The sequence below is a fragment of the Peromyscus eremicus genome, chromosome 14 (assembly GCF_949786415.1).
Source record: "Peromyscus eremicus chromosome 14, PerEre_H2_v1, whole genome shotgun sequence".
Taxonomy (NCBI): domain Eukaryota; kingdom Metazoa; phylum Chordata; class Mammalia; order Rodentia; family Cricetidae; genus Peromyscus; species Peromyscus eremicus.
This window is the reverse complement of record NC_081430.1, coordinates 64508566-64535777: the sequence shown is the minus strand read 5'-3', so window position 1 is coordinate 64535777 and position 27212 is coordinate 64508566. Positions and strand designations below refer to the sequence as shown.

Here is a 27212-nt window from a genome sequence, read left to right as displayed (position 1 = left end):
TCTAAACCTTGTCCTCCATATTTTGTTGCTTTTCATTTGTGTCCTTTAAAATATTCTTTACAATAAACTGGTAAATGTGTTTTCCTGGGTTCTGGAGTCACTTTAGAAAATCAAATTAGCCAAAGGGGGAGGGTTGTGGAAACTCCAATTTATAGCCAATAGATCAGAAGCATGGGTAAAATAACCCAGAGATTGTGATTGGCAACAAAATCTGGGGCAGTCTTATAGAGTTCTGCACTCAGCCTGTGGGATCTGATGCAATTCCCCGGTAGACAGTGTCGGAATCCAGTAGAATTGTGGGTAACTGGGCTTGGATCACCGCAGAACTGACCATCTTTCTTGTTGGTAGGGAAACCACCCCACAACCCCAGGCACATGGTCACAAAAGTGTTCCATGTCGGCAGCTGAGTGAGAGGACAGGAAGAAGAGACACAGTGCTCTCCCAACCCCACATTTTAGACCCTGGCACTGAACTGAATCCACATCAGACAGAGACACCAGAGAATCATGATGGATCAAAAACAAAAACACAGCTATTTAGTCATTACATCTGAACAAAGAATGAATATTGCTCAACCCACAAAATCCCCCAAAGCCTTATCTGCTACATGCTGCTCTTTCTTCAGTGACAGTGTTAGCTTTGCCATGCTCTGTACTCTCTGAAGAGAGGATAAGACTTAGTCACAGAATTACCCTAGTTTCTAGACAGTAATCCAGAGCAAAGCCTCACTTCCTTGGGATCTCTCCCCAAGTCCTCAGAGAACCTTCTAGTAACTCTCTCCCCAGGATGCCCCTCAAGAACATGAAGTCTCAAGATCATTACACAACAGTAATAAACCCACTTCAGTCACCTGCAGGTGTGGTTCTGGCAGGAGTGGTCTCTGGTTAGAAGGTGCTGATGGGGTAATGAGGTCTGCATACTACCCAGGCACTGGTATGGAGTGAGAAAGGAGATGGCAGTTATGGAGTTATGGAGAAAAAGCATTCATCATTATAGTGTTAAGAGTCAAGCATCCCTGTCAGTGATAGCAGGAAATGGGGCTCATCATGGGAAGGCAGAAGTCAGACAATGAATCCCCCAAGGAAAATCCCCCAAGCATCCTAGAGTAAGGACCAGTGGACCAAGCCAGTGGCATGGACCCTGAGTGAGGCATGGCTTTGGGAGGTGGGGTGGCGGTATGAACGGCCTAAGTTCCAGGAGGTACCACGCTCTTCTCTACTTCTGTGCATGGTGCTGAGCCCAATGTGCACATCTTCAGAGAAAGTCCTTGACCCTAACACATACTTTAGTCCCAGATCTGCAGAGACCAGTTCTCATTCCCACTTCAGGGGTGGGATGAGGAGCTCTAGCAACTTGGCAAGGGGACTAATCACAGTTCCACACATGGGCACATGATTGGAGATAGAAGAAGAGCAAACACAAAAGCAGGTTGTAAGTGGTCCTCAGCTGACAGCAGGGGAGTCTGCCTCCTAAGAGGGTAATTGGATTGGGAGACTCATGACCTCCTGCAAAGAGCCTTCTGGAAGAAGAACATGGGGAGGGGTGCTAAGTCCCCCAGTTCCTTTTGCCTGATCCATTCTCTGCATGAACAATGTTGATGCATTACTCAGCTCGGCTATACTTCTATCCTGAATTTGAGCAACAATCTTCCAATGACTTAGATTACCTTCCGTGATCATGCTTAGCTTTTGTGCTTCTGTATCAAACTAGTGTTCTCCTCCTCATTTATTCACATGGATAATTGTCTTTTTTTATCCTCTCTAGAATGAAAATATAGAGTTGTAAATATACTGATGATTTTTTTTAAAGGCAAGGAGAAGAGTGATGCACACAGTTTAGCAGGCTTTAATTTTACTGTCCTGAGCCAAGTTTCTGGTTATATTTGTGTTTTTGTGCATCACAGTATGACCAAGAAAAAGTGGTCAGGAATGCCTCTCTCAGCCTGCTGGAAGGGTCATGCCTCCTAGCTTGATTTTTCCATTACTCCTAATTCCCTTCCCAGGTGTCCTTGAGAGCAGCTCCTGGCACATCCTTGTGCCCCTAGGACACACACTTTGTAACAGCCCTTACTGTGGGGGCTCAGAGATGGGCTTTGAGAGCTTAGAGAACCGTCTGATGGTGTACTGAGATAAAGGTACACACCATCTTACATACAGGAATTCAGATTTATCACTCATCTAAGGAGGTTTGGTTTCTTTGATAAGGCTCCTGACACTGGCTCCCTCAATGCAGATGAGATGTCCAAAAACATCCTACTCCAGCACCCATCATCTGACTACATGACCTCTGGCTATCTGCTGTCTGCCCTTCTCCACTAAATGACGATGCTCCAAGGACAGGGACTGTGCCTTCTGTCCCTTTCCTAAGGAACGGGTCAGGGCCAGGCACATGACGTTCACTCGATAAGGATGTACTGAGCATGCAAATCTACGAGCAGGCATGTGAGGAGGGACTCCAGCTCTCTGACATGGTTCAAGGTCACCCCTGTGGTGAGTTCCCATGCTCCCTCCACTCGGAGCCTTTCCTTCTGCACTAAGCATCTGACAGGACATGTCTTGAAGTGTTTAGAGTGCCCACTCTACCTGTGCTGGGGTGCTAGCAAACTAAGTTCCTATGCAACCAGTATCTAAAAGGCTAGGCGTCACAACATCAGTGAAGCGAGCATTAAATACCAGTGTCTCTTAGGTCTATGTCAGGTGAACAACAACAACAAAAAGAGGCAGGTGGCTATGATCTCGTCGATGGCAGGCTTTTTATACTCCATTCCCCCCCTCGCCAGATTTCCTCTCACATGACCCACTACTCTAAAATCATACCAGATGTGGGACAGCCTGAGAGAACCTACAGATGGAAATGCCTCACGGTCACCTAGGCTGGCAGCATCAGCACCAAGTCCTAGGACAAGCACATGTCCCAGTGCTGATTTCCTTCAAGCTTTGATACGGCAATCAGGACACTAACTTAAAAGTGCGTTGTTTACAGCCAACACCTGCAGGGCATCCTTCCATCACGCAGCCCTGGCCTAACTCTTTCCCAGCAAGAATCTCCTCCTCCAGAAAGCCACTGCCTTGACCTCCTGAGTGTCTCTGCGAACCACAGGAACCTGTCTCACTTAGCATCCTGATACAGTTCTCTGTCCTCCACAAACTATAAGCTCTCCTGCAGCAGACACTTTCCTTATTTTGCACCCTTAACAACCAGTTAGATCTTGACACATTATCCTTGCTCAGTGAACATTTACTGAATAAGCTAATGAGTAAAAAGGATGGATGGATAAATGTGGATTTCAAAGTGAAAGGTGAGAGAACACCTGAAATCTTAAAATGGTGAGTTCTGCTGTGGGTAAGACAGGAGACTCTGCTGGAAGGCGTTCCCCTCAGCAGGGGCGCCAGGCTACCCTGGTGGTGGGTGACATCAGCCACTCTGCTACCTTGACCATCAACTGACATGAAGCATTCAAATAGACCAGCTAACCTGAGAACTGGCCTGCTTGTGAACCTGGATCATTGACAAACAGCCCAGGAGTCACTTATCGGCTCAGAATAACCTGCTCTCATTGTATGTGGGGGTCTTCACTTGAGAAGCTTGTATGGAAACCAGTGGGAGACAGCCCTGGGACACAGTCACTTTTAAAGGTAACTTACAATATGTTTTTTTGATGTGTGAAACATCATATAATTTTTAGTTACTAAATCACAAATGGCTAACACAATTTGCTTACACAGCAGTAAAGGTAAGCAGAGCACCAGAACTAATGAGATGGTGTTGCTGTATCTGAGAAAAAGACCCTTAGGAATGGGACAACAGGGAAGACTCAGCCATGGACAGGCGGATAAGCCTACAATTTATTGAGGGTTTACCATTTAGCCAGCAAAGCTAAAGACTGAATGCACATTATCTCACATAATCATTAGAGTTCTCCCGTAAAGTAAACACTATGAAAAGCCACAGTTTACAGGAAGAGGCTGAAGGTCCGGGAGAAAATGTCACCTGATCAAGCTGGAACACAAAGTGGGAAGCTGACGAAGCTGACATTCAACACAGGCTCCATGTACTCTATGTCAAGCCACAGATAACCCTAAGATGGTCGGTTCTCTGTTCTGAGAGATCACAGAAGTTTGATTCACCCTGGTGCTAAGAGCTGCTCTGTGAGTCAGGCAATAGGTGTGCCCAGGCCTTATCGGAAGTTCAAAACTGCCAAGATAGTTAGTATTTACATTTGAGTGGCTTGCTGGCTTTGGAAAACCACCTGAGGGATTACATTTCAAGAGAAGAGGAGGGTTGACAAGTACTTATTATGGTGCAAGTACACAATCCAGCCAACTGCTGTCAGGCAAAGCTGGAGCCACAGCATGGGGAAATGAGTGTTGATAGGAACTGAGGCAAGGACCAAAGCAGAAGGAGGGTCACACTTAGCAAAGACTGGACTGAAAGGAAGTCAGTGCATTTGGGGCACCTTTGACTCTTCAACCTGCGGACCCAGAGCCACGAAGGTCGAATCTGACAGAGGTGGGGGGGGGGGGGGCTCCTGATACAAAAGCTGCCTTGCCTTAATAGAATCAAGAACTGGGCACTGTCCAGTTTTAAATGGTTGATTTTGTTTTGTAAACTTTGTCTCAAAAAAAAAAAAAAAAAAGAGGTGGTGGTGGTGGTGGTGAAGGTTGGTGCTGTAGCTCAGTGGCACAGTGCTTGTCTAGCATGCTCAAGGTCCTGGGTTCAGTTCCCGGCACTGTGAAAACCAGGAAACACAAGCAACAGTGCATTTATGAGCCTGTGCACACAGGCGTTCTGACAAGCTCTCGGAGTCATGTAAGCCACTGGGGCCTGAGAAACATGCCTTGGGAGGTTGGTTCAACTGCCAGGATGTTCAAGACAGATCATAGGAGGAGAAGCAAAGGCATGGCATTGTTTCCACTTGGAGCTTCTGAGCCTTGTGAACGAGGGAGTCCAGGACTACTAATGACATGCTGCAGGTAATTTTCCACCTGTGGGTGGCAAGATAAAAGAGGCTGAGTGTGGCTCAGTTTCAGGCTGTACCACAGAGGTGCAATGAGACAGCTCTCAAGCTGAGTCAGACCTGTCAGCAAGACTGGAGAACACCTGGAGACGATCTGAGTCAGAAGGGAGGTTTCTCATTCTTTCCAGTGCTAAAGTTTTCTACAATTCATTTGCCTTGACTCTACTTTTCTTCCAGAAGTTCAGAGTGTTTCTTTCTCAACTAGGAGGAAGACACCTGATCTAGCAGTGAGACATCTCTTCACATCTTGTACTGGAAATCCACACACAGCTCAGCAAAATGAACCATCAGGGCCCGCATCTGTTTTGGTACTGTAATGTGGGTACCACACAACTACAGTTCTTATCAAGGTGTGTGTGTGTGTGTGTGTGTGTGTGTGTGTGTGTGTGTGTGTGTTGGGGGGATAAATAAAACAGAACCTTCCTCAGGCCGAAGAGAGCTTTGTCTGAGACCAAACTCCACAGATTTTGCTGACAACTTATCTCATGATTTGTTTTTTGTTTTTTTCCTCATGAAAATCAGGGGGTTTTGTTTGTTTTGGGGGGGTATGAAGACAAAAATACTGCTGAAAGACAACACTCATCAAAACAAAGGTTAAGGGGTAGAGGTGGCATAGGTCCCACTAAGTAGAATCTGGGTTCATCCCAGCATGACAAAAAAGGAGGGAGAGAGAGAGAGAGGAGAGAAAAAGGAGAGGAAAAGACTGAAGAGGCAGGTGCCTAGTGGCGTCAGGTGAGCTGTTAAGACTTCTAGAACTCAAAGGCACTGGCCCAAGAAATTCATCTTCATACAGTTTGCTCTAGCAGAGGAAGAGCAATTAAATAATGATAATTAGTTCTTTATTTTTACACCATACACATTAAATTAATAACTCAAACTAAAGTTTATGTAATCAAATTCATGTAACTGAATTCATCATCCCCAAATTCATGAAACCTAAAAAAAAAAAAAAAAAAAAAGGTGTGACTTTCACAGGAGTGAAAGCAAACAGGAGTGTATTACAGAACTTAACCAAACAGAAAACCAATAACCATAACAGGGTAGACAGCTGGTAGTTGCTCAGGAAGAACTTCATTAGATCTTATTGTCTCTAAGAGTAGTAATATAAAACAAGGTGTCTAGGAATCCCAAATCTAGAGCAAGCGTAGGGATTTCATGCTGGAGCTGAATGTAGCTTGTACGCCTACTATGCTAGCAGGTTAGATGGGTGCAGGAGAGAGGAGGTAAACGATAACATCCTGAAATACAAGGTCACTGTCTTCATCATGAGTCGGCTTGATGGACCCTCTTGGACGCTGCTGAAAAGGGAAGCACAGCCAGCAGGTCTGAGGGCATTTAATGACGCAGCCATTTACAGACGTGTGGGCAGGTTGGAGGAAACCACGCAAAAACGATGTGACAATCCCAGGATAACAAAGAACGTTACTTGCTACAGCTGAAAGGGCTGACTAGCTATGTGACTGAATACTAGATCCGACTGGAGCCAGAGACAGAAATGAGAGTCAGACACGAAGGAGGCTGAACAGAATGGGCTGCAGCCCTTGAGCTCTGTCTCCGCCTCCCACGGACCTGGTCCCATTCAGGGAAAGAGAATGCAGGTGACCAGTCCACAGGGGGCAGGACTCACACACAACAAAGCTGCGATGGAAGAGAGAGTGTGAGCAGAGAGCAAACAACTAGTATGTTCCGCACCTCACCATCCCCAGAGACACCGTCAATGTACCAACTCAGAGTATGCCACCAGGGTCACCACGGTGTCCACTTCCTGCTGTCAAAAGAACAACCAGAAGATCTGGAAGCTTTGGAGTGGGTATGCTAGTGTTTCCAATCCCACATGCTTGCCTTAATTCTTGTCTAGTACTGACATTAATTACTGCATTCAGCGCCTACAGCTTTCTTCACACTCCACTCCCATGTGACATTTGAGAAGTTACTCAATCACACAGGTGTTACTGTTTTTTGTTTTTATCATAGAGGCTTAAATGTTGTTAAGTACATCCCAGCAGGCCCTCTTGTCCCAATATAGAAATTCTTGGTCAATGGCCAGAATTGGGAATCAGGGTGGGGGGCAGAAGAGAGAGGAGCAATAGGAGAGCCAGTTTCGTGAAGTCATGACATCAGCTGGGCAGAACAGGGACTTAGTGTGTTTAGTTTTCTGTGTCACACCATCAGCCAGACTAGAGTTGGGTGGTGGTACTACACATCCAAAAGCTCAAGATGAAGGAGGGCAGGCCAGTCAAGGCCACAAAGAGAACAGAGGGCTAGCTCCAGAGGAGCTGCTAAAAGAGGGTCCAGTTAGAAGCTCACAGAACAGAAAGTCAAGGACTTGTTCACCTGTGTTTAGGAACCAAGCTGCCTAGCTGGACCCAACCTGAGTCCAAGACACAGGCACAGCAGATGAGACCAGTGTCCCGGGCACTGGGGAAGAGAGAGACTGCCTGGAGCTGCCACCAGGACAAGGAAGATGTAAGGTACCAGTAAGCCATGAGCCATGTGGCAAAGTAAAGATTAATAGAAATGGGCTAAATATAAGAGGGAGAGCTAGACAATGATAGGCCTGAGCTAATGGCCAAGCAGTTTAAATAATGTAAGAGTTTGTGTGTTTATTTTATAAGTGGGCTCTGGGACTGGCGGGACTTGGTGGCGGGAGCTGGAGAAAAATTCTCCAGCTACACACAGCTTTTGCAGAGCAGAAACCACGTTGGATTCTGACTCTGGGGTGCCTTGAGCCTCTTGTCACTCAGAGAGGTCCTTAGAGAAAAGCCAGGATCATGGGAGCAGATAAATAGTGCTGAGGGGGTAGGGCTTTATAGGGTGTGTCCTAATGCAGAACCAAGTCTTGACAATGACTATCAAGATAAGTTGCTGAAGGAAAACATACTTCCCAAACTCCAAAGCATCACTTGAATATAAGGACAGTACCCCCTTCTGTGGATTTAAAGGCACTAAAACAGGTAATGTATGGAAGGACATGCCACAGCCCCGCCTCAACTACCTTTCGGTCATCAGGGACTAGGTAAGTTTAAGGTGTTTATCAACCCCCACTCCTTACCATAGCCTTTCTCACTAAACCCATGCCACAGGTATGCTCCATCTCTCCTTATTTCATGCCTAATAATCAATGATTAATCACATAAAAGATGACATTTCTTCAAAGAAGTTATAGCCTGAATTAAATTATATCAACTCCATATCAAAGCAAAAATGGGTATTTCTGGGCTCCTATCCTAGATTTACCACTTACTAGAAGGCTGGGTTTTGCTTAGGTGGTTCAATCTCTTTGAGGATTAGTTTCCTTGCACTGAATGGGATAATACATATGTAAAAATCCAAGCTAAGTGTTGGAAACAGAGGAAGCTTCCACCAAAAGAAAAACAAAAACCCTCAAAGCAGAAAAACATATAAACTATATAGGAACAACCTGTCATTCCAGTACATTAAGATCTAAGTGTTAACTGGGAAGTACTGGTGCCTTCCTTTAGTCCTAGCACTCTACAGAGGGAGTTCAGGACAGCCAGGACTACACAAAGAAACCCCGTCTTGAAAAACCAAAAAAGACCTAAGTGTTACTAAACGCCTTCTGAGTCTGGCTGTAATTTCATCCATCTATATGAATATTTAAATACCACTGCAATTTAAGGAAACAACAAATACCATCCTCCTGCAGTCGTGGGTGCAGCTCCCTTTGGTACTACACGAGCCACTGACAGACATAGGAACATCCCAGGAGTTAATTCCATAGCTTACTAAGCCAAGGGGAGAAGGAGGCCCAACACCCTCTGCTAGAGGAGGACTGTGGGTGATGAGCTGGGCCACTCCTGCTGGCAATCGCTGTACCCCTCAACCTCCAACTGCTCAAAAGCACTCACTTCTAGAAACTAAACTCTAACAAATGAGCAAGTTCAGGCCTCTCACTCTTCCATTTTTTTTTTTTTTAAATTTCAGGAGTTTGTTAATGCCCTGCATCTTAGAGGGGGAGATGGGAGGGCTGTCAATCTGCAAGGGAACAGTAAACTCAGGTGTGAACTGTGTGGGGGGGTCAAAGAGCCACGCAGCTGCAATCAGACCTGATGTCAGCTGTGGTCACTAGAGTCATTATGACTCTCTGAGCCACCGTCCACCTGTGCACAGAGGACTGGGGCTCTTCAGCATCTTGGCATACAGCCCTTCAAAGATCTTGTCAAAGGCCCAGTGAGGGCGCTGCGGTTTCTGTGTGTTTGAATGCAAGAGCACGTGTGTGTGTGCGCATGGGTGCACACACACACACACACACACACACACACACACACACACACACAGAGAGAGAGAGAGAGAGAGAGAGAGAGAGAGAGAGAGAGAGAGAGAGAGAGAGACATGCACATGCACACCTTACTAGAGGCCTATTTGAAGGTAATTTAGAAGGAAAGGGAGAACTTCAGATCCACCCTGGATTCTTCAGTATGTCCTACCATAGGGAAAGAGGAAGAGGAAAACACTGTCGATGACCAAGATCCTTGAAGAAGAACTTCATATCCATCCACACTTGGAACTCGGGACTCATTCAACCCACAGCTCATACTAACTCCAGATGATGTTCTCTGGATCCCTTCATGCTGAGGATTTTAACAGTGAGATGGTCAGTACTGAAAGCAGCCCTTATTATGAACAAATCTGATATACGGTTTCTATGGAGGTTTTACAAAAAGGACAAGTATAAATGACACAAAAAACCTTTTTGTTGTAGAATATTATTTTAAGGTGTGTTATTTTGTTTATGTTGCATTTCCTTAACTCTGTGAAGCTGTGTTACTGTGCCTGCGTAAAACACCTGATGGTCTAATAAAGAACTGGCCAATAGCAAGGCAGGAGAAAGGATAGGTGGGGATGGCAGGAAGAGAGAATATTTAGAGGAGACGAGATGGAGGGAGAAGAAGAGAGAGGAGTCAGAGAAGGTGGAGGACTCCAGGGGCCAGCCACCCAGCTACACAGTGAGCCATGGAGTAAGAGTAAGATTTACAGAAGAGAATGGGAAAAGCCCAGAGGCAAAAGGTAGACAGAATAGGTTAAGGAAAGCTGTCAAGAAAGAAACCAAGCTAAGGCCGGGCACTCATAAGTAAGAATAAGCCTCCATGTGTGATTTATTTGGGAGCTGGGTGGTGGGCCCCACAAAAGAGCCCCCAAACAAACCACAACACCCTTTAGCTTTCAAGAATTCCAAAATAACATTCTCTCTCTCTCTCTCTCTCTCTCTCTCTCTCTCTCTCTCTCTCTCTCTCTCTCTCTGTGTGTGTGTGTGTGTGTGTGTGTGTGTGTGTGTGTAAAGATATTCCAAGGAGAAAATGTCAATACAGATACTTCACTAGCATCCCAAAGATGAGGGGAAAAACTACACTAATTATGACTAGGAAAAACTTCTACGATCTAGTTGCAGATAGACTTGTTACCCTGGGTTTGGAAGAATTCACAGCAGCAGTGTTATAGATGCCTATGAAATCTGAGTAACAAGATGATGGGATAAATTTTCAGAGCAGTATTAAATGGTCAACCCTCATTGGTCCCAATGGCTTTGGCTGCTCCATCCAAATTACTCCTATAAAGAGCCCAAACCCCAGAAGCCCTTGATAATGCCTCCTAATTGATTGAAGACATAATTCATAAACTTAAATTATTTGAAAAATCTAGTTCTTCCCTCTGGTCACACCAAACTGAAGCATCCTTCAAACTTACACAAGAAAAGTAATTGTAAAACATGTTAAAACTGGAAAGCTGTCAAGACCAGGACCTCTTATTATTCTTCAAATCGTGTGTGTGTGTGTGTGTGTGTGTGTGTGTGTGTGTGTGTGTGTGTATGTGTGTATAAACACTGTTTGCCTTGTATGGACAAGGATGGGTTTTTGTGTGTATATTAGCTTTAGAGAGGGCAAAGCAGCAATAAAAGGGCACTCTCAGTATTTATGCAAGTTATGAAATGAAAAATTCCTAGTTACCATAGCAACTGCTAGATCACATGGAATGGGCGTGAGGCGATAGGAGGCATCTTAAGTAAACACTCACGTTTTTTTCATATTTTGTACATTCCTGGGTGTTTTTAGAGACGCTTGCTTTTAGTCTGTGTAGTAACCATCTCAGAAACTGCACTTCACAGTTAGAAACAAGACTGGGAAAAAAGTAAGTAAAACAATTTGCCATTGTGTGTGTACTATGCAACTACACAAAGTTGCTATTAAAACTGATTAAGAGAATTATAAATGCAATGACATATTCCTGGCGTGCTCTGGGAAGCAAGCAAGCAAACAAACCAAAATGCCAGGAGGTATAAGGGAAGAGAAAGGGCTAAAATAAAGCATAGATACATTTGGATGCCTGAGAAATAGCTCTCTGATCTTTTTCTAATTTGGAGATAGCTATGGAGAGAAAAAAAGGGGGACTGAAAAGAAATGGTTTACATGATAATGCAGATGAAAAGCCTCTTTTCTTGAACATTAATATGCACCAGAGGTGTCAAAGGCCAAAATCCTTGTATACAAACCAAAAGTAACCCACGATTGCTGTGTCTACTCTTTGCCAACGACTAACTCTTGCAAAGCCTTATCCACAACTGCAGATTGTAAGTGATGGGGCTCCTGACTTTCTTCTTACCATGTCCACGCTGATTCTTAAGACAGGAAACTTTAATTAAAACAAACAAACAAACAGTTGTGTGTGTATATATTTACAGGTACGGTGTATGTGTGTGGGCATACAAGCCATGGTACATGTGTGTGGGCGTATTCTGTAGAATTGGTTCTCTCAGTCCTTATGTGGATTCTAGGATCAAACTCAGGTCACCAGTTGTGGTTTGAAGGAAAAATGTCTTCCACAGGCTCACGTGCTGAGTGAACACTTGGTCCCCAGTTGGTGGTGCTGCTGGCGAAGGTTATGGACCTTTAAGGAGGTGTGGCCTGGCTGGAGAAGTGTGTCTCTGGGGGTGGGCTTTAAGGCTTAACTGATATTGGTCCCACTTCTGTTCACTGCTTGCTGCCTCCCGAGTGCTGATAAGATGTGATCGATTGGCCTCATACTGCGCTGCCATGCCTCCCCCGATGATGGACTATAACCCTCAGGAACTGTAAGCCAGGGTAACCCTTTCTTCATAAAGTTGCTTTTTGTCAGAGTATTCTATCACAGTAACAGAAGAGTAACCAGTATCCAGGCTTGCACCCCAAGTGCCTTTGTCAACTGAGCCATCTCGCCCTTGGAAGACAGCAAACTTTTATTTAAAATGTGAACTCTCCAATCAACTGGAATCCTAGCACTGATACAATTTTGAATTTTCACAGATCTGATTTAGTGTTTGAACTTGGGGAACATTTCATATCACCCATAGTTGCCTTCTCTACCTGATCCAGTTCCACACACTGACAAAAAGCCCAGTGCCCAACACTGGGGATCGAAGTTCTAATAAGACAGAGGGGCCATGCTCACAGAGTAACTTCTTCGTAAGAGAGTTTGACATGTTGGGAGTATAGATGATTTGTATTTTAGAACAACAGTAGTGTAGGGTGGTGCTATGGAGTGGTCAGTAAAGGAACTAGGCTGATAGCAATAACTAGACTACTTGCTTGGTATTTACAAGAATTCAATTAAGATCTACTATTTGTCAAGATTTAGGAATTCTAGATCACTGTCTTCTTCAGGACATTCTGAACTCAGAAAAACAATTCCAAATATTTAACAACTTGACTTAAAATATGGCTTTAATAACCTGATAAGGCAGACACATTCTAGCTGGTTAGGCCAGAGGAGCCAACCAGCTCATAGCAACACCATTTGACAATAAATTTTTAGAAGTTCTAGCTATTTTTAGAACATAAAAGAACAGAATGATTCTTGGCATTGAGAGGCATATTCAATTAGAGAAGGAAAAAGGCTACTGGAAGCTTCCTGAGCAATCGACTGATAGCCATTATTAAATGTAACTCCCCCCCCCCCACACACACACAAGAAAGCAACACTCCAGAGTATGGATGCCACTGAGTTTGTATGTGCATGTGTGGGGAGGGATGGCTTTAGAGTTGAAAGAAATCCTGGATCTCTAAATCTTAATTTAATAATGGGGAAATGAGGCTTACAAGGGAAAGGGACCGTGCAATGTATAGTCAAAATATTTAACTTGGAAGATTGATTAGCAGATTTTCAATTTCTCTAAAGTAATCAATGTTTTTATACTAATGATAAATTAACTGCAATAAACTTATACATGTGATAAGTAATTAAGAAATCTGACTTATACATTACAAAAATAAATCAGAGAAATATTAAAAGACCTAAATATAAAAGGCAATTCTAGAAGATAATAAGGTTGTTTATCTATCTGCCCTTGGAAGTGGAAGGGCTTTCTGATCTAAAAGGCAAATTTTAAAATGAACTGGGGAAAAAAAATACATGTACCCAATACTACAACATTTTGTAGCCTTTCTAAAGAATTTATTCAAGTCAATGAATGGAAAATGGGCCAAAGAGGCAAATGGGTTAATTAAGAAGAAAGAAATAGATTAATATGTTACAAGTATTCAATTTTTCTAAAAAAAAAAGTAATGTAAAGTCGAACAAGATAGTATTTCTCTTTCTTCCCCAACCCACACCAGCAACTCGTCAACGACCTTAGAGAATCCTCGGTGAAGGTAAGAGTGAGGACGTTCTGGAACAAGTGCTTCCGTGTACTGTGGACTAAGTAAAAACTAGTACAGCTGGGCCAAAACACGAAGGGGGGTACCACAGTGTGTGCCAGGAAGTAGTACCTGTTCTAGGAAAGTACTATTACAGCATGGGTAGAGACTTTGTAGAACTGGGCAATGCGGTTGTGTAATCGGAACACATACTTCCCCCAAGTGGAAAGGAAGCTCAGTGTGTCATGGACTCTCGAGGAAAACTTCCCCGTGCACATACTAGAGGTAGCAGGGAAGTGAGAGGAGCAGGGCTTAGTTGTCACTAACCTTTTCCTTACTTCCTTGTAGCTGTCTATCATTTCTAAATTCCCTACAAAATTCATATATTACCTTTTCAACTGGTACTTTTCAGTCATTAAGAAATGTGTATTAATGGCTGGAGAGAAGGCTCAGCCATTAAAGCCTAGGCTCACAAGCACAAATACAAGAAATGTGCCTTAAGTTCTGACATGTTGCCATATATCTGATTCTGCATTATGAAACAGCCCTAGATCTCCTCCAGGTGGGATTTGTTTTCAGAACAGATTGAGACTGATTAACTGAAGTCCGGGTCTGTATTAAGACACACAAAAGGGTATTTGGGAGCATTTTTATAGCTAGAAAATTGGGAGGCAGGAATGGTGATAAGCAGCAACAACATGTCACCTCCTTTAGCTATAAGACTTGGGATCTTTGTCATTTATGATTAGTGTCCTAACAGGGCAATATCAAGGAAGTGAAAGATGGTGCCAATGTCTTAGGAGCACGTGAGAAAAGGCAGTTTGGGAGACAGCTGTCTTACCACAGTGCAGCCTTTTCCTCTGGGAGTCTTTCCTAGTCCTCTCTGCTGTATTCACTGCCCATCTTTACCTGCTCTGCTTTGCTTTCTCATCCTTCCTTCACCAAGTGTTGGTGCCTTCTGGCTCAAATCACATCTTGCTTGTTTCTATCTCGATTGCTCCATTCTTGGTCACAAGTGCTCAGTCACTGTTTCTATCAATGAACGGAGGCAATAATAAACCAATATCACCAGGTCTCTAAAAAACTTCCCTCTACGCATGAAGAAAGAAGTTTAAACCACCAACATTAAAAATTGTGCAGGGCTTCAACAATGCAAATTTTATGTGTGGTAGGTAGCTAAATGACTGCCACATGTAGGGCCCTGCCTGAAGACAGCTCCATAACCAAAGGCTCCCAATTCCCAGTGTCTGTGGCCCACTTCATCCAGCTAAGGAATACTTCGGTTCATCATAGAAGTCTGTGTATACCCAACCCTTGGTCCCTCCACAGGGTCACCAGGCTGAGACATCCAGCTTGTCGTTCTGCACTCAGAAGGAGAAGGCACCATTTCCGGTTGTTCTATTCTGCACAGACGCAATCTCAAAGCTTAGGTTTTGGATTAACCAGACACTCTTTCACTGTATTCCTTCACAGAGATCCCCAATTAGCCACGCGTCCAAGTAAGGTGTAAATCAGTTAAGGTGCAAAAATGGCAAACCACAGAGGTGGGGGAGGGGGCACAGCACAGCAGCTGTAGGTGGTGGATGCACTTAGAACTGTGCTGATCTCCAGGAAGAAGGATCTCTCTAGGGTGTGGTGAATTCTCTCAGGTCCGGGCAAACTTCCTTGGTATACCAAGATTATGAGTAACATCAGGAATTTTATTAGTGACTCTTACAGAAATGGGATCTACTCTAAAATAAAAGTCAGATGTACTCGCCAAGTTACAATGAAAATGGCATTTAGTAGTTCAAGGAGTCATCAAAGGTTTCTGCGTACAAGCACTTGGCATTTAAGTACATTCTTTAAACGCAAATCAAGATATCATTTGTGTGTGTGTGTGTGTGTGTGTGTGTGTGTGTGTGTGTGTGTGTGTGTTGTTAGGAATGGAATCCAGAGTCCTTTGTCCTTCACATGCTAGAAAGCCCTCTCCCACTGAGCTACATCGCAGTCCCAAGTTATCTCCTCTGTTTTGTTTCAGGGTTTGAATTCTACTTCATTTAGGCTCACAATCTTCCTTCCCACCTCCAGGGTTTTAGCCTGCAGGAGGAACGTATTGTTGCCGGCTTGGCCACATGTGCTTCTGTCTCTGCCGTTTTACTCAATTGCATCTTTTAAAATTCCAGTCACACCTATTATTAGAGGGGACAGAATAATCTTCATAGCTTCAATTACCCTATTTCCCACCCTGTTTTTACAGATATATCTGAGTGTTGTTTTAATACTGAGATAATTTTTGGATATGTGCTTCCTGATGGGTGTTTAATGAGAAGTACTGAATGACCCCATTTATATTTTGCTGACAAAATTATTGGTTTCTGCTTTCATGAGATGCTAATTTTCTGATGGGGTAACTGCTAATAAAGAAGGGAAATTTGCTTAACAGAAGCAGTTTATTGGAGCTAAGGGCCATTTCAATTATGCTAGTCTTGACCTAGGACGCCACAATATACAAATACAAGAACACCTAGGGGTAAACTTACATTCTCTACCAAGCCCACAGGAGTTCCAGTTGCTTTGTTTTTACTAGTGAGTTCTTTTGCTTCTGTTTACAGAGGCTAAAGATATCTGCTTTAGTAGGAAAATATTACCAATGGAAGTATTTTAACATTTTCTTGTGATTAACAAGCCTCCCAAAGAATTAATCAATCATATTTTACTTAACACCCATCTTTAGGTGACTGCTTATAAATCCCATTTTAGCAGGGGCCAGTTTACAAAGGGAAAGGCTTTTTACTAACACAAAACACATGGCATCTAAAGTTCCTTCCAAAGCAAAGAATTCTCAGAGGAAAACTCCGCTACTCCAATTGACGGTAAAAAAAAAAAAAAAAAAAAAAAAATCAAAAAAAAAAAATCACCATCTCCGGATTTGTAGAAACAGTGAGAGTGAGTTCACTGAGCAGAAACTTACGGCATTCGGCAATCATAAATCCAGTTTGGGATTTCATGGTGTGCGTAACCAGTAGAGGACCATTAGTACTCTCTTCATAAGAAGATCACAGTAAATTCAGATCAAGGCAAAGCGCATGCAAAGTTTAAAGAGTCATCTATACCATGTGACACTCTCCCTCTTCTCTGGTGGCACAAGGGTCAAAATTTTACCTTGGCAAATTCCACTCAACCTTTGGGGTCACAGGATATATGCTCTTATGACTCATTTACTGTTCCTGAGCCCCTTAAAAACCCCTGCCCTGAAGACACTTCCTGCTATGGTCTTGTGATCATCCCTAGTCTCTCAACTGTTTCTTGGATCTTGAAGATCCTCTAATCTTTTATTATGATTCACCGTGCTTTAATCATATCCTGGAACCTGCCCAGAGAAGACAGTTATAAAGGACTATCAAAAGGATTGTTGACTTTGTTCACTTAATTGTGTACAAATGTATAATAAATGAACGCACATGCAATGTCTTATTTCTCCACCTTTTGATACAGGAAGGAAACATTGGGAAAGAGACCCCACAATCTGTTCTAGCTAAACCTAAGTGCCACACCACTGACTTCTAAAGAGCTAAGTAATAATCTTTTCATTTTCAATAACAGAAGAGACAGTTTTTAAGTCAATGACATGGCCAGGGGAAGAAGCTTGGTTGGTAAGGCGCCTGCCTAGCATGTGCAAAGCCCTGGTTCCACCCCCAGCACTGAGGACGTCGTGGTAGAAGGAGCAAAAGTTCAAGGTCATTTTTGGCTACCTAGAGAGTGTGGAGCCAGCCTAGCCACGTGAGGCTCTCCTTTAAGACAGGAACAAAAACAAATTAAACAAAAAGTTATAAAGACAAAAATTTTCATGTAATGGCAAATAGGAACATAGTCTTGTTTTAAGAAAAATATAGATATTTAGCATGACTTATTAGAAAAGTGTGTACTGTACACTTGCCCACAGTCTGTTATGTTCTGTTAGGATATTTTAACACTCCTCTATTTTTGTTATCTTAGCACAACATTTAGGGCTGCTAGATACCAGATGGGATTTTTCCTTCCCACCCACTTCCCACTGCAGGAAGAAAAAGGTTTTTCGAATTCTACATGAAAATCTTTTATAAATTTCTTTTCTTCTTCTTTCTCAACTAAAACATCTGAATCACTTGAGATGAGTAAACTTTGCCTGAATCTATATGAGGCATACATACAACAGAGTAAGCTTCACTTAAGTGAGTGTATGCCAGATGATCATCAACAAAAGCTTCCTAGTTGTAGCTGTATGTATGCTCACAATTTGTTTCTACAAAGCCCAGGCTGAGTCCAAGTCAAGTCAACCCTTTAAAGCTAAGTGGCAATGCAGTGGTATATTTTAGGGAAAAGATAATAAATTGAAACCACCATGCGATAAGTAGACATTCTGTCTTCTCTGGAACTGAAGTCCCCAGAGTTGAGCTTTCCCCTCAGACCTTAAATGTACATGCTGGTTACTGTTTCATGCAAAACAAGAATGAAGACCATGGGAAAGGAGTCAGAAAGAAAGCTTTGTAAGGAGTGGATGTGACCCATTCTTCACCCTCAAACCCATCCCCACCCTTCAGCAGAAGAATCTCAAATGCTCAAACCAATGCTCTCACTCACAAATCTTCACAAGAGCTCAGTGTTTTCCACAGCTTGGTGTCCTAAGGTCAGTAGCATATTATTATAAGCACTAGGCTAAACTGACAAGGCCCTACACCCTCAGGCCTTTGTCACCTGCCCCTGTCTCTACCAGGCATATTGCTGTGGTCACTTGACTGCTCCTACAGTTACCATGTCCTCTTAGGCCATCACGCCTGTCTTTCCTCTCTCTAAAATGCCTAGTCCTTCTTATCTCTCCACTCTTCCACCCTCTTATCGTCTGCCTTCTCCTTGGGGAAGGTTGTGCATCTATCTTGACTACATGAAGTCTCTATTCAAAGGGTTCACACATCTGCAATCTCACTTCCCACTAAGTGAACTTAGCCTTGGATCCCCTTGTGGAGCTGCTCTGCAAGGGTAATTGTGTCTGGACAGTTCCCTGGGAGTCAAGGCACATCATGAGCTGGTGCCTCCATCTCTCTACGCTTGCATAGCTCTGCTTTCCTTTCTTCACTGGTACATGGTTCTTATAGTGGCTCCATTTGCTTGGGTATCTTTTCCATAATAGTCTGTCTTCAAGTATCCACTATGAACCTAAATAAAACCAATCTGCCAAGGAGTTAGAGTGACTTGCCCAGACAATGGCTGAAAAAATATTGATGGAGTTATATTAGTTTAGAGCACTTATGCATGGAGGTGGAGAAGGAAAGTGTTATAGTATTGTCAAGGTTCTAGAAAGAGCTACCATGGGAGTGGGGGTAAGGGAGACAATAGCCAAGAAAAATAATCTGGTTTCCTATACATCATTTTAATTATTTCCTAGCCATGGTGGAGATGATATGGCTACTTTAGTTTTACAATATAAGAACCTAATAAACTTAGAGAACACTTGTACAGCATTGAAAAAAGATCCCTTGACAGCAGGAGTTTGACAAATCAAGCTAACTAAGCCAGGATCCATTTTCTTCTCTGGGATTTCAAAATAAAGTTGAACATATTTAGAAAAAAATATCATAATAAAAAATTGACAAATTTTTCTGTCTTAAAAACACTGAAGCTAATTTAAGGGAGGGGGGTAGAATTTGCAACGGGCTTCTTCTGAGAACCTATAACAACAGTCAATGAGCAGATGGCTTCACCAGACAACACGAGGCAGCCCTGAGACACACTGGTAGTCTAGCTGCCATTTGGAGAGAGAAAAACAAAGTCTAGAATTCCAGGAGCACACAGAGTGAATCAGACTCGTAAGCCTTGTTCCTGAACAGGTGGGAGAACATGGAAGGCTGCAGTTGTGAAATGTGTTTGCTGAGTTTATGCCCCTCATTCTCAACACCTGCAGAATGGAATTATTGAGACTTCACTAAACAATGTCTTGAAAGAATTTGTATTCTTTATGTTCAAAATCTAATCTAGATTGTAAACTTCTTGGGAGCAAAAATTACCATCTCCTACTTTTTGTATTACTCTGTGGCCAGACCGTTGGTGTCACTCTGAGGCCAGATTGATACTGATTCAAAATAGACCAAAATAATTCACTCAAGGAAGCCTATTTTTTTTTTTTTATGAAAAAACAGCTTTCATACCAACTCAACCCCCAAATCAGGAACTTGTAATCAATAAAAGTAACACGATTTCAATGTGGTGACTTTTTTTTTTTAATAGATGGGCAACGTAAAGTCTTAAGAAGTAACTGTGACATCTGAAGTCTGGCTTTCAGTGTAAACAATGATACTATTAATTTTTATTCCTCTTTAAGAAGTTTTTGGGTTAAATCATTTTATTGGCAGACTTTAAATACTGGTGAGAGTATCTGAAATTATTCTCGCCTTCATGTACAATGCAACTTGAATATAAACTGTATGACAAACCACTTTCGAGTGTTTTATATAGAGTAAAAAGAGTGCCACCTTACACTCAGCCCTACTTTTAAAATAAGGTCATAGAAACAAACTCTGAATATGTAAAATAAGAGTGGCAGCAATCAGAATTCACTAAACCATTTCTCAGCAATCCTTAAACAAGGAGCCCCTTTGACGTCTGTAGAATTCCAGGATGAGGCTGCAGGAAACAGGGAAAAGGAAATTCCGGTCCAGGGGGAGCGATAGGGAGCTTTCCCTGGGGTAGGCAGCAGACCGTGCCAAGTCCCCTTCCCACCCATATCTCATGAGTGAACTAGAGTAGGGGAAGGAAGTAGGGTGGGTCCTCAGATTTAACAAAGGAACCGTAGAAAACTGGGTGGGAAGAGGCAGGGTGGAGACGAAGCCCCTCAGGAAAGTCTTGCTGAACAACTGCTCACATACAATTTCTACAAGTGGAAACGGGGGGAGTCAGTTCGGGAGCTACCGCTGGTGTGTCTAATGCACACAAAGCATAAGCTATATTTCAAGAGAAGCAGTTTCAGTTTCCTGGTTAATAAATACTATACCTGCATTCCAGAAAATAGCACCCATGTCTACACAGAAACTTCAGTATATCTGTTTCACTGATGTAAAATGTGCAGAGTACCAAGCACCCCAGCCTTCTCTTTCCTGCCTCCCCACCTCCCATCATTCTGTCCCCTTTCTCCAGGGCTGCCTGTCTCATTCATTTCTTCTTCCTCAGAGACACCATGCCTCTTGTCACCTGAGCTTCCTAACTCCTCCGTGTTCTTACTCCAATGACAAGTGCCGACCCTGGATCCCCCCAGCCTAGCTCTACCTAACCACCCTCGCCTTCAGCTTTCCAATCCACCAGACTGGATAGTCTTCAATCAGAATTGTTAAAATCCAACCCAACCTTACTTTAAGAACCACATCAAATGTCATCTCTGCTACAGAGAGAATCCAGTATCCCCAGCTTTACTCTCTGAGGCCCTCAATGCATCCCTCCTGCAGGCCTGTCATTCATCGCAACGTCTTTCCTCCACAACTAGACTAACTTCTTGAGGAACGGGAGCCGGCACAGTTATTCTAAATTCTCTATGGTGTCAACCCAAGGGGTGAGTTTAATGGATGAATGACTATGAAGAGTAATATTCATAAACCAGACATATATTAAGATCCCAGACAACTTCAGCACAGCTCAGGGAAGCAAAGCTCATGTGGATTTGGGACAAAGCCCCAAAGTGAACAACCCTTCTGGGTTAACCAAAAGTGATAAACAGAGCACTCCTGGCCAGGCATGCTGTTACAGACCTATAATTCCAGCACTCAGAGAAGTAAGACTGGAGGACCATGAATTCAAAGCCACAACAACAGCAACAACAAGAAAAAACCAACCACAACATACTTATTTCTACTCCGTATTCAAGAAACATTAATCAGCATTCAAAAGGTATTTAATATAAAATAGAATTTGCATTCCCAATTATCAATCACCAAGTTCCGTCATTTCATGCCTATACAGCTCTTAACATCTACCGCCTTCTCAGTTCCCACAGGCTAACACCTCTCATCAGACTGACTACAATAGCTTCATAAGATTCTCGCCAACATTTCCCTCTTCCTCACCCAAGTACTCCTCTGAACTGAAGCCAGAGAGATCTGACAAAACCCACAACTAGCCACGTCCCTTGTCTTCTTTGATGGCTCTCCTTTGCCAAAAAGACAAGTCTAAACTCACTGGGGTGGCTTACTAGGTCTTTCACAACTACATTTTAGCCTTCCTTTCAGCCCACCCTTTTTCATTCCCCATGAATCACCAATGGCTGCTTCCTCTGCCTAAAATGCTCTTTGCTGCCATGCCCTTCTCTCTGAACATCGGTCTTTCTCCAAGATCAAGTGCAGAATTCCTGCTTGCTCCTGACATAACCACAGAATTAAGACTTATAAATTCTATGCCTACGTAATAGGTTAATTTCTTCAAAGAATTAATGACTGAATGTTAATTTTCCCATCATAATGTTTAGAAGATACAGTCCTATTTTTGTCTTCTTGTTTAAGTCTTCACATATTAATTATCAACACTTAGAAATGAGCGATGTTCAATTTTGCCTATAGCTAGTTAACACAAAATAGTTACGCTCAGTGATTCCGAGAAACACGATAATTACATTTCTAATTTTCCCTTCTGAAACACCTCAGCATAAGCACATAGTGAAACACTTTTATGATTGCATGAATTTATAATCATCGCATTTGCCAATTTAAGAAAATACTAGAAATGCCCACTTAGAAGGCTCTAATCCCTTAAATTTGTAATAGGACAATAAGAGCCACAAGGACTTTGGTTTACTAACTCTATGCCATGCCCAAGTAGTTATCCTTCAAAGTTACCTCCCTGTTTGGGCATATGCATATGAGGGGAACAGAACGTGATGCTCTGCAACTGGAGAATAGGGCTGAGTAAAAAGAATAATCCAACAGGCAGTTGGGATTCTAACTTAAAATGTTGCCACTCTTAGCTTCAGCCAGGAAAGGTAGATGAGGTAGATAAAGGATTTTAAACGATGAAAGGAAGGAAATCTGTACACAATTGCAGGGTTGGGTCATTACTGTGGAAATTAGAAGAGGAAGCACAGTGGACTTGGGTTTACATTGGTGAGTTTCAGTTTCCTCTGCCCGTGCTGTGTGCTTCAACTGAGTTTCCATGAGCAAGAGCACAGGCCTGAGATCGCAAAGACACTGAAGCTCATGAACACTGTACTTAGCAAAAGTATTGTTACAACAGAGTCTCAAGATATGAACAGTTAAAATAAGGTCAGAAGGCTTGGATTTCTAGATAATGATTGTAAGAACACATAGGCACCTGATATATAGCCATTCCTTTATGAAACAGCGCATTGGTTTTAGCTCTGGGTGCTGACTGACTCAAATGGTGCTATCCTGTACATGGAGACCACACTGCAGCTGAGTTTACACTTGCCAGTGAGACAGGAAGGTCCCTGACAGTCACTTTTCCTTACGTTAAGCTCGATGGGAAAGTCTACAGGGAAAAGCCATAATTCCAATGTTTGTCTATGCATCCCTTTCCTCTTAGATGCAAACATTTCAGAGATGTGAATGTCATATGACATTCATGCAAGAACTAAAAAACATTACTGTGAAAACTTCTAAAAAAACCTCCATTTTAGAGACTTTAAAAGGTTTAAGGGCAAGAAAGAAAATAATCATAAGCCAAGCTGCAAATCTTCACACTTGAAATTTCTGCCTCTTTAAAAGGCTTCCCAAAGACTAGCACCAACTTCAGATTTCTATAGTTTGGAGGGAATTACAATGTCACTAGCAGTGACTATAATATTCTGGATTAAAATAATTACAAAACAAAGGCAACCCAGGTGTCTTGTGAACAGCACAGAGCTCTTCATGGCTGAAGCCTATATTTAGTTCCTGTGGAGTGAGACTTTACCATTTAGCTTTGAATCACTCTGTCCTATCTCAAGTTGTCCCTGGTTCAATGCATCTCAATTGCCGTCACCCATAAGATAGAGTTGTCATTTAAAGGACAACTAGGAAAGAACACCCCCAATTAAACTACAGCATGTTTTCACACCATCAACCATTAAGACCCACAGTGCATTTTGAAATCAAAAAGCAAATGAAAGCTACTGGTCTCCCGATTAAAATGAATCCTAAATAGCACCTTGAGAAGGTGAAGCTACACATTGAGATATACAAATATCCTAAGGATTTGATGGGGGTAAGAATTAGGCCGTGACACAGGCAAGCTCTAGGGTGCTTTTAACACCTTAAACAAGTACCTGAACTTTGCTACAATACTCAGCAAAAGGGTCGGTGTCTGAATCTTCCATCTGTATTTTAAAGCCAACAGCTAGGCCTGCAACAGTTCAGTGTCAAGGCTCTGAAATTATCTTATCATTCTCACCCTTGAGACAACAACTGTCAAAATGCTAAGCCAAACTGTTGAAAATATTCCATGTTAGTAAGCTGAACAGCTAGCCATGAGAGTCCCAACCCATCTCTGGCTCAGTAAAATCCTGTCATTTGTATCAACAGACTTAGGGCTAAAAAAGCGTGTAGCAGCTTCTCCCTTGGAAGGGTTTGAAAATAAAATGTGAAACAAAAATTATAGCCAGAGAAAGACAGGGAACTGTTCTCCTTTGTGAGCAGTCCTGGACAGTAAGAGTGAAGTCTTCTTACAAACAACAATCAGTGGAACACAATATACAGCAAGAGAAAGTGGCTACATTGTCTTCCCGGCCTGAGGGCAGCGTTCTCAGCTCCGAGGCTCCAGCTGAATAACTGCTTTCAGGGAACCAGGCATCTCGTCCTTTCCCCCAGCTTTCACTGTATCCACACAATGTCACTCTTGTTGGAACACAGCATTCAGAAGCTACTGGGAAGTCTCCATCTGACCCACCCTCAGTGAGAGCAGCTACAATCTGTTTTTCTGTCCTTATCTGTTGCTAGTGACTCGGGATACATTCCTTTGGAAATGAGATCCACGACCAAGGTAAACATAAAAGTACATTGGAATAGTCTTTCAAAAATCTATGTTCTCTGTACTATTTAATGGAACAAAATTTACAGTGTAAGACTGGGAAGCTTATCAACTCAGAATCATGATAGATATGCATTCATGGTTGTCTAAATTTCTATATGGCTTACTTCTTTCTGAGAAGAGTTCTCTTACAAACCCAGTTCCAAAAACCAATAGCTGAAGAGTTCAGAGCCTCTATCATCGTCACCGAGAAGACTGCTTGCAGAGGTAAAATCCTAAACAATTCGAAGTAAAAGATTCTTGCCTTCATATATACAACCATTTCCCCACCCATTCTAATCCACATCCTCAAGAGGAAAGGGGCTTACCTGTTCAGACTTCTCTGGTTCTTTTTTGTCTGTTTGTAAAAACTGACAGTTTTCTCTTGCTAGCTTCTGGACCAGCTCAATACGCCCAATATCATCTCTTTCTTGAAGCTTGCACATCACCCCAGCCTTAAGAGTTGGAGAAAAAGCGAAGATATACTTAAATCCACAGTCCCAGGACATGACACCACCACAAAGTTCACCTTATATGAAGTGCATTTTCCCTGTGATCTGAATTAAATCATGGCCTTTGTAAAAGATTTTGCTTTTCCAAAGTTAAATCTGTGTTATTTTAGTGTAGAGATACCATGCCACAGACTTGAGAGCATGTATCAGTCTACTCTAAGAGCTGGAAGGGCAAACTAAATCATTTGCTACTACGTGTGCGCCTGATAGGCTGGTATTTGTTTGTTCCTGACAGCCTGTTTCCTGTTACATAAGCAAAGCCCAGCAAAAGGTTAAAAATTCATGGGAAAGTTAGCCAGGAACCACTCTGGCAAAAAGGGTGAAGTGATACAGAGTCCTAAAAATAACAGTCTACAACTTCCCAATTCTTTCGCTCGAGTGGATCATTCCATGGACAAATACAGTTAGCAAGAAGATTATGGGATAAACTTTTTTTCCACAACTGGAAAATTACTATAAGGACGTGAGTAAAAGCACTCATGAGCGTTTAGAAACAACCCACTAAACATCACATATCTCTTTATATACTGAAGGTCTTAAGAAGTAATAGTAGGAAAGAGGTAAGTCTGGGAGTTTAGAATAGGAAAAAAAAAGGGGTTCGTTCTAACACAAAGATTACAAACTATTTCTACTAAAATTCTTTCCTAAATGGTTTACACAAACATAACATACCAAGGCAAGATCTAAAGAAACCTGAAATGAAGTTAACTTGGCAGGATTAGTCAAAACCACTGAATCTTTATTCACTCAATATAACCTACAGGATTTGAATATACTCAAATATGGGGACAGAGCTTTCGAGAACACTCAAGCTTCATGGTCAACCCTCCCCCCCCCCCCGAAACCCCTCCTCCCCCTACACACACTCAAGACAGGATCTCTCTGTGTAACTACTCTAGCTGTCTTGGAACTCACTCTGTAGACCAGGCTGGCCTTGAACACACAGAGGTACATCTGCCTCAGCCTCCCAAGTGCTGGGATCAAAGGTGTGTACCATCGCCACCCAGCCATCTTTACAGTCTTAATGGCTGGTGTGTGAAAGGCACCCATGATATCGAATGGCATCACAGAAGTAAAACCAGACATGCAAAGCAACAACTACAACTTTATTCCCAAGGGCTCAGAAGAAAAGATATTCTCCAAGTAGCCATCACAGACCCCTAGAGAGCAGCAAGCAGAATTCTCCCACTAAAGCGTGAGGTTGAGGTTTGTAACATTCCTCACAAGTGGTGTTTTTAGTTTTCTTTCCTAAGTTTCCTTGGACAAGGATCTCAATTTATCTTAAGACATCCTGTACATGGTGGACAGCCCAGCTGCTGGAAAGCCCCGTATCACCCCAGATAACTCTTGAAGTTACTTAATATCAGTCCATGAGAATAGTATTGCCTTTTAAAGCAATTGGAACAAGGGCTATCTCTTATCCAATAACACAGTCTTTCTAGTATTAACCATATATATTTAATGCAACATCACTTAATATTCTCCAGATCCATATCTCTAATTGTCTATTTTATCTTACACATTCATTCAATAGACTTTACTTGATAACTACCCACAATAAATCCTACAGCTATAGAATTAAATTCCCCACAGTCCCTCATGTCCCGGGAGCTTACGTTCATCAGAGGAAGAAGATTCTATAACATAAAAAAAATAGAAATACTAGGTGGTATGTGACAGGAAAGAAACAATAAAGTATGAGGGGCAGGGCAATGATTAGAGGTTACCACAGCATCAGGAGATTTTCTACTAAGAAGGCATTTGAATAGTGACCTAAAAGAAGCAAGGAAGAGATGATGTCAATTCCCAAAGAAGAGTGTTTTAAGCAGAAGAACAAGGACCCGAGGCTGAAGGACCAAGAAAGAGAATATCATCCCAGTAAGACAGAACTGGTCAGGGACTAGTTGGTGAGATGGTCAGAGAGGTGCAGGATCCAACCATATAGTTTCCTTCTGGGTTATTTAAGGAGTTTATAGTCCTAAATGGAATGTCTGTATCAAATCCCTTCCCTCAGAGCTTAGAGAACTCTGTGGAAGAGGAGGCAGAAGGACTGTAAG

The 27212-nt window shown here is 42.6% G+C and overlaps 1 protein-coding gene across 1 annotated transcript in view; it reads right to left on the bottom strand.

Annotated features, from left to right (window-relative positions):
* Positions 1 to 25284, bottom strand: part of Rapgef5 (Rap guanine nucleotide exchange factor 5) — a 100092-nt gene extending 74808 nt beyond the window's left edge. The window contains exon 1 of the mRNA XM_059279578.1: positions 24973 to 25284. Within this exon, the coding sequence (XP_059135561.1) occupies positions 24973 to 25152 (180 nt within the window). The 5' untranslated portion in view covers positions 25153 to 25284. The remainder of the gene's footprint in view (positions 1 to 24972) is intronic.
* Positions 25285 to 27212: the final 1928 nt, after the last annotated feature.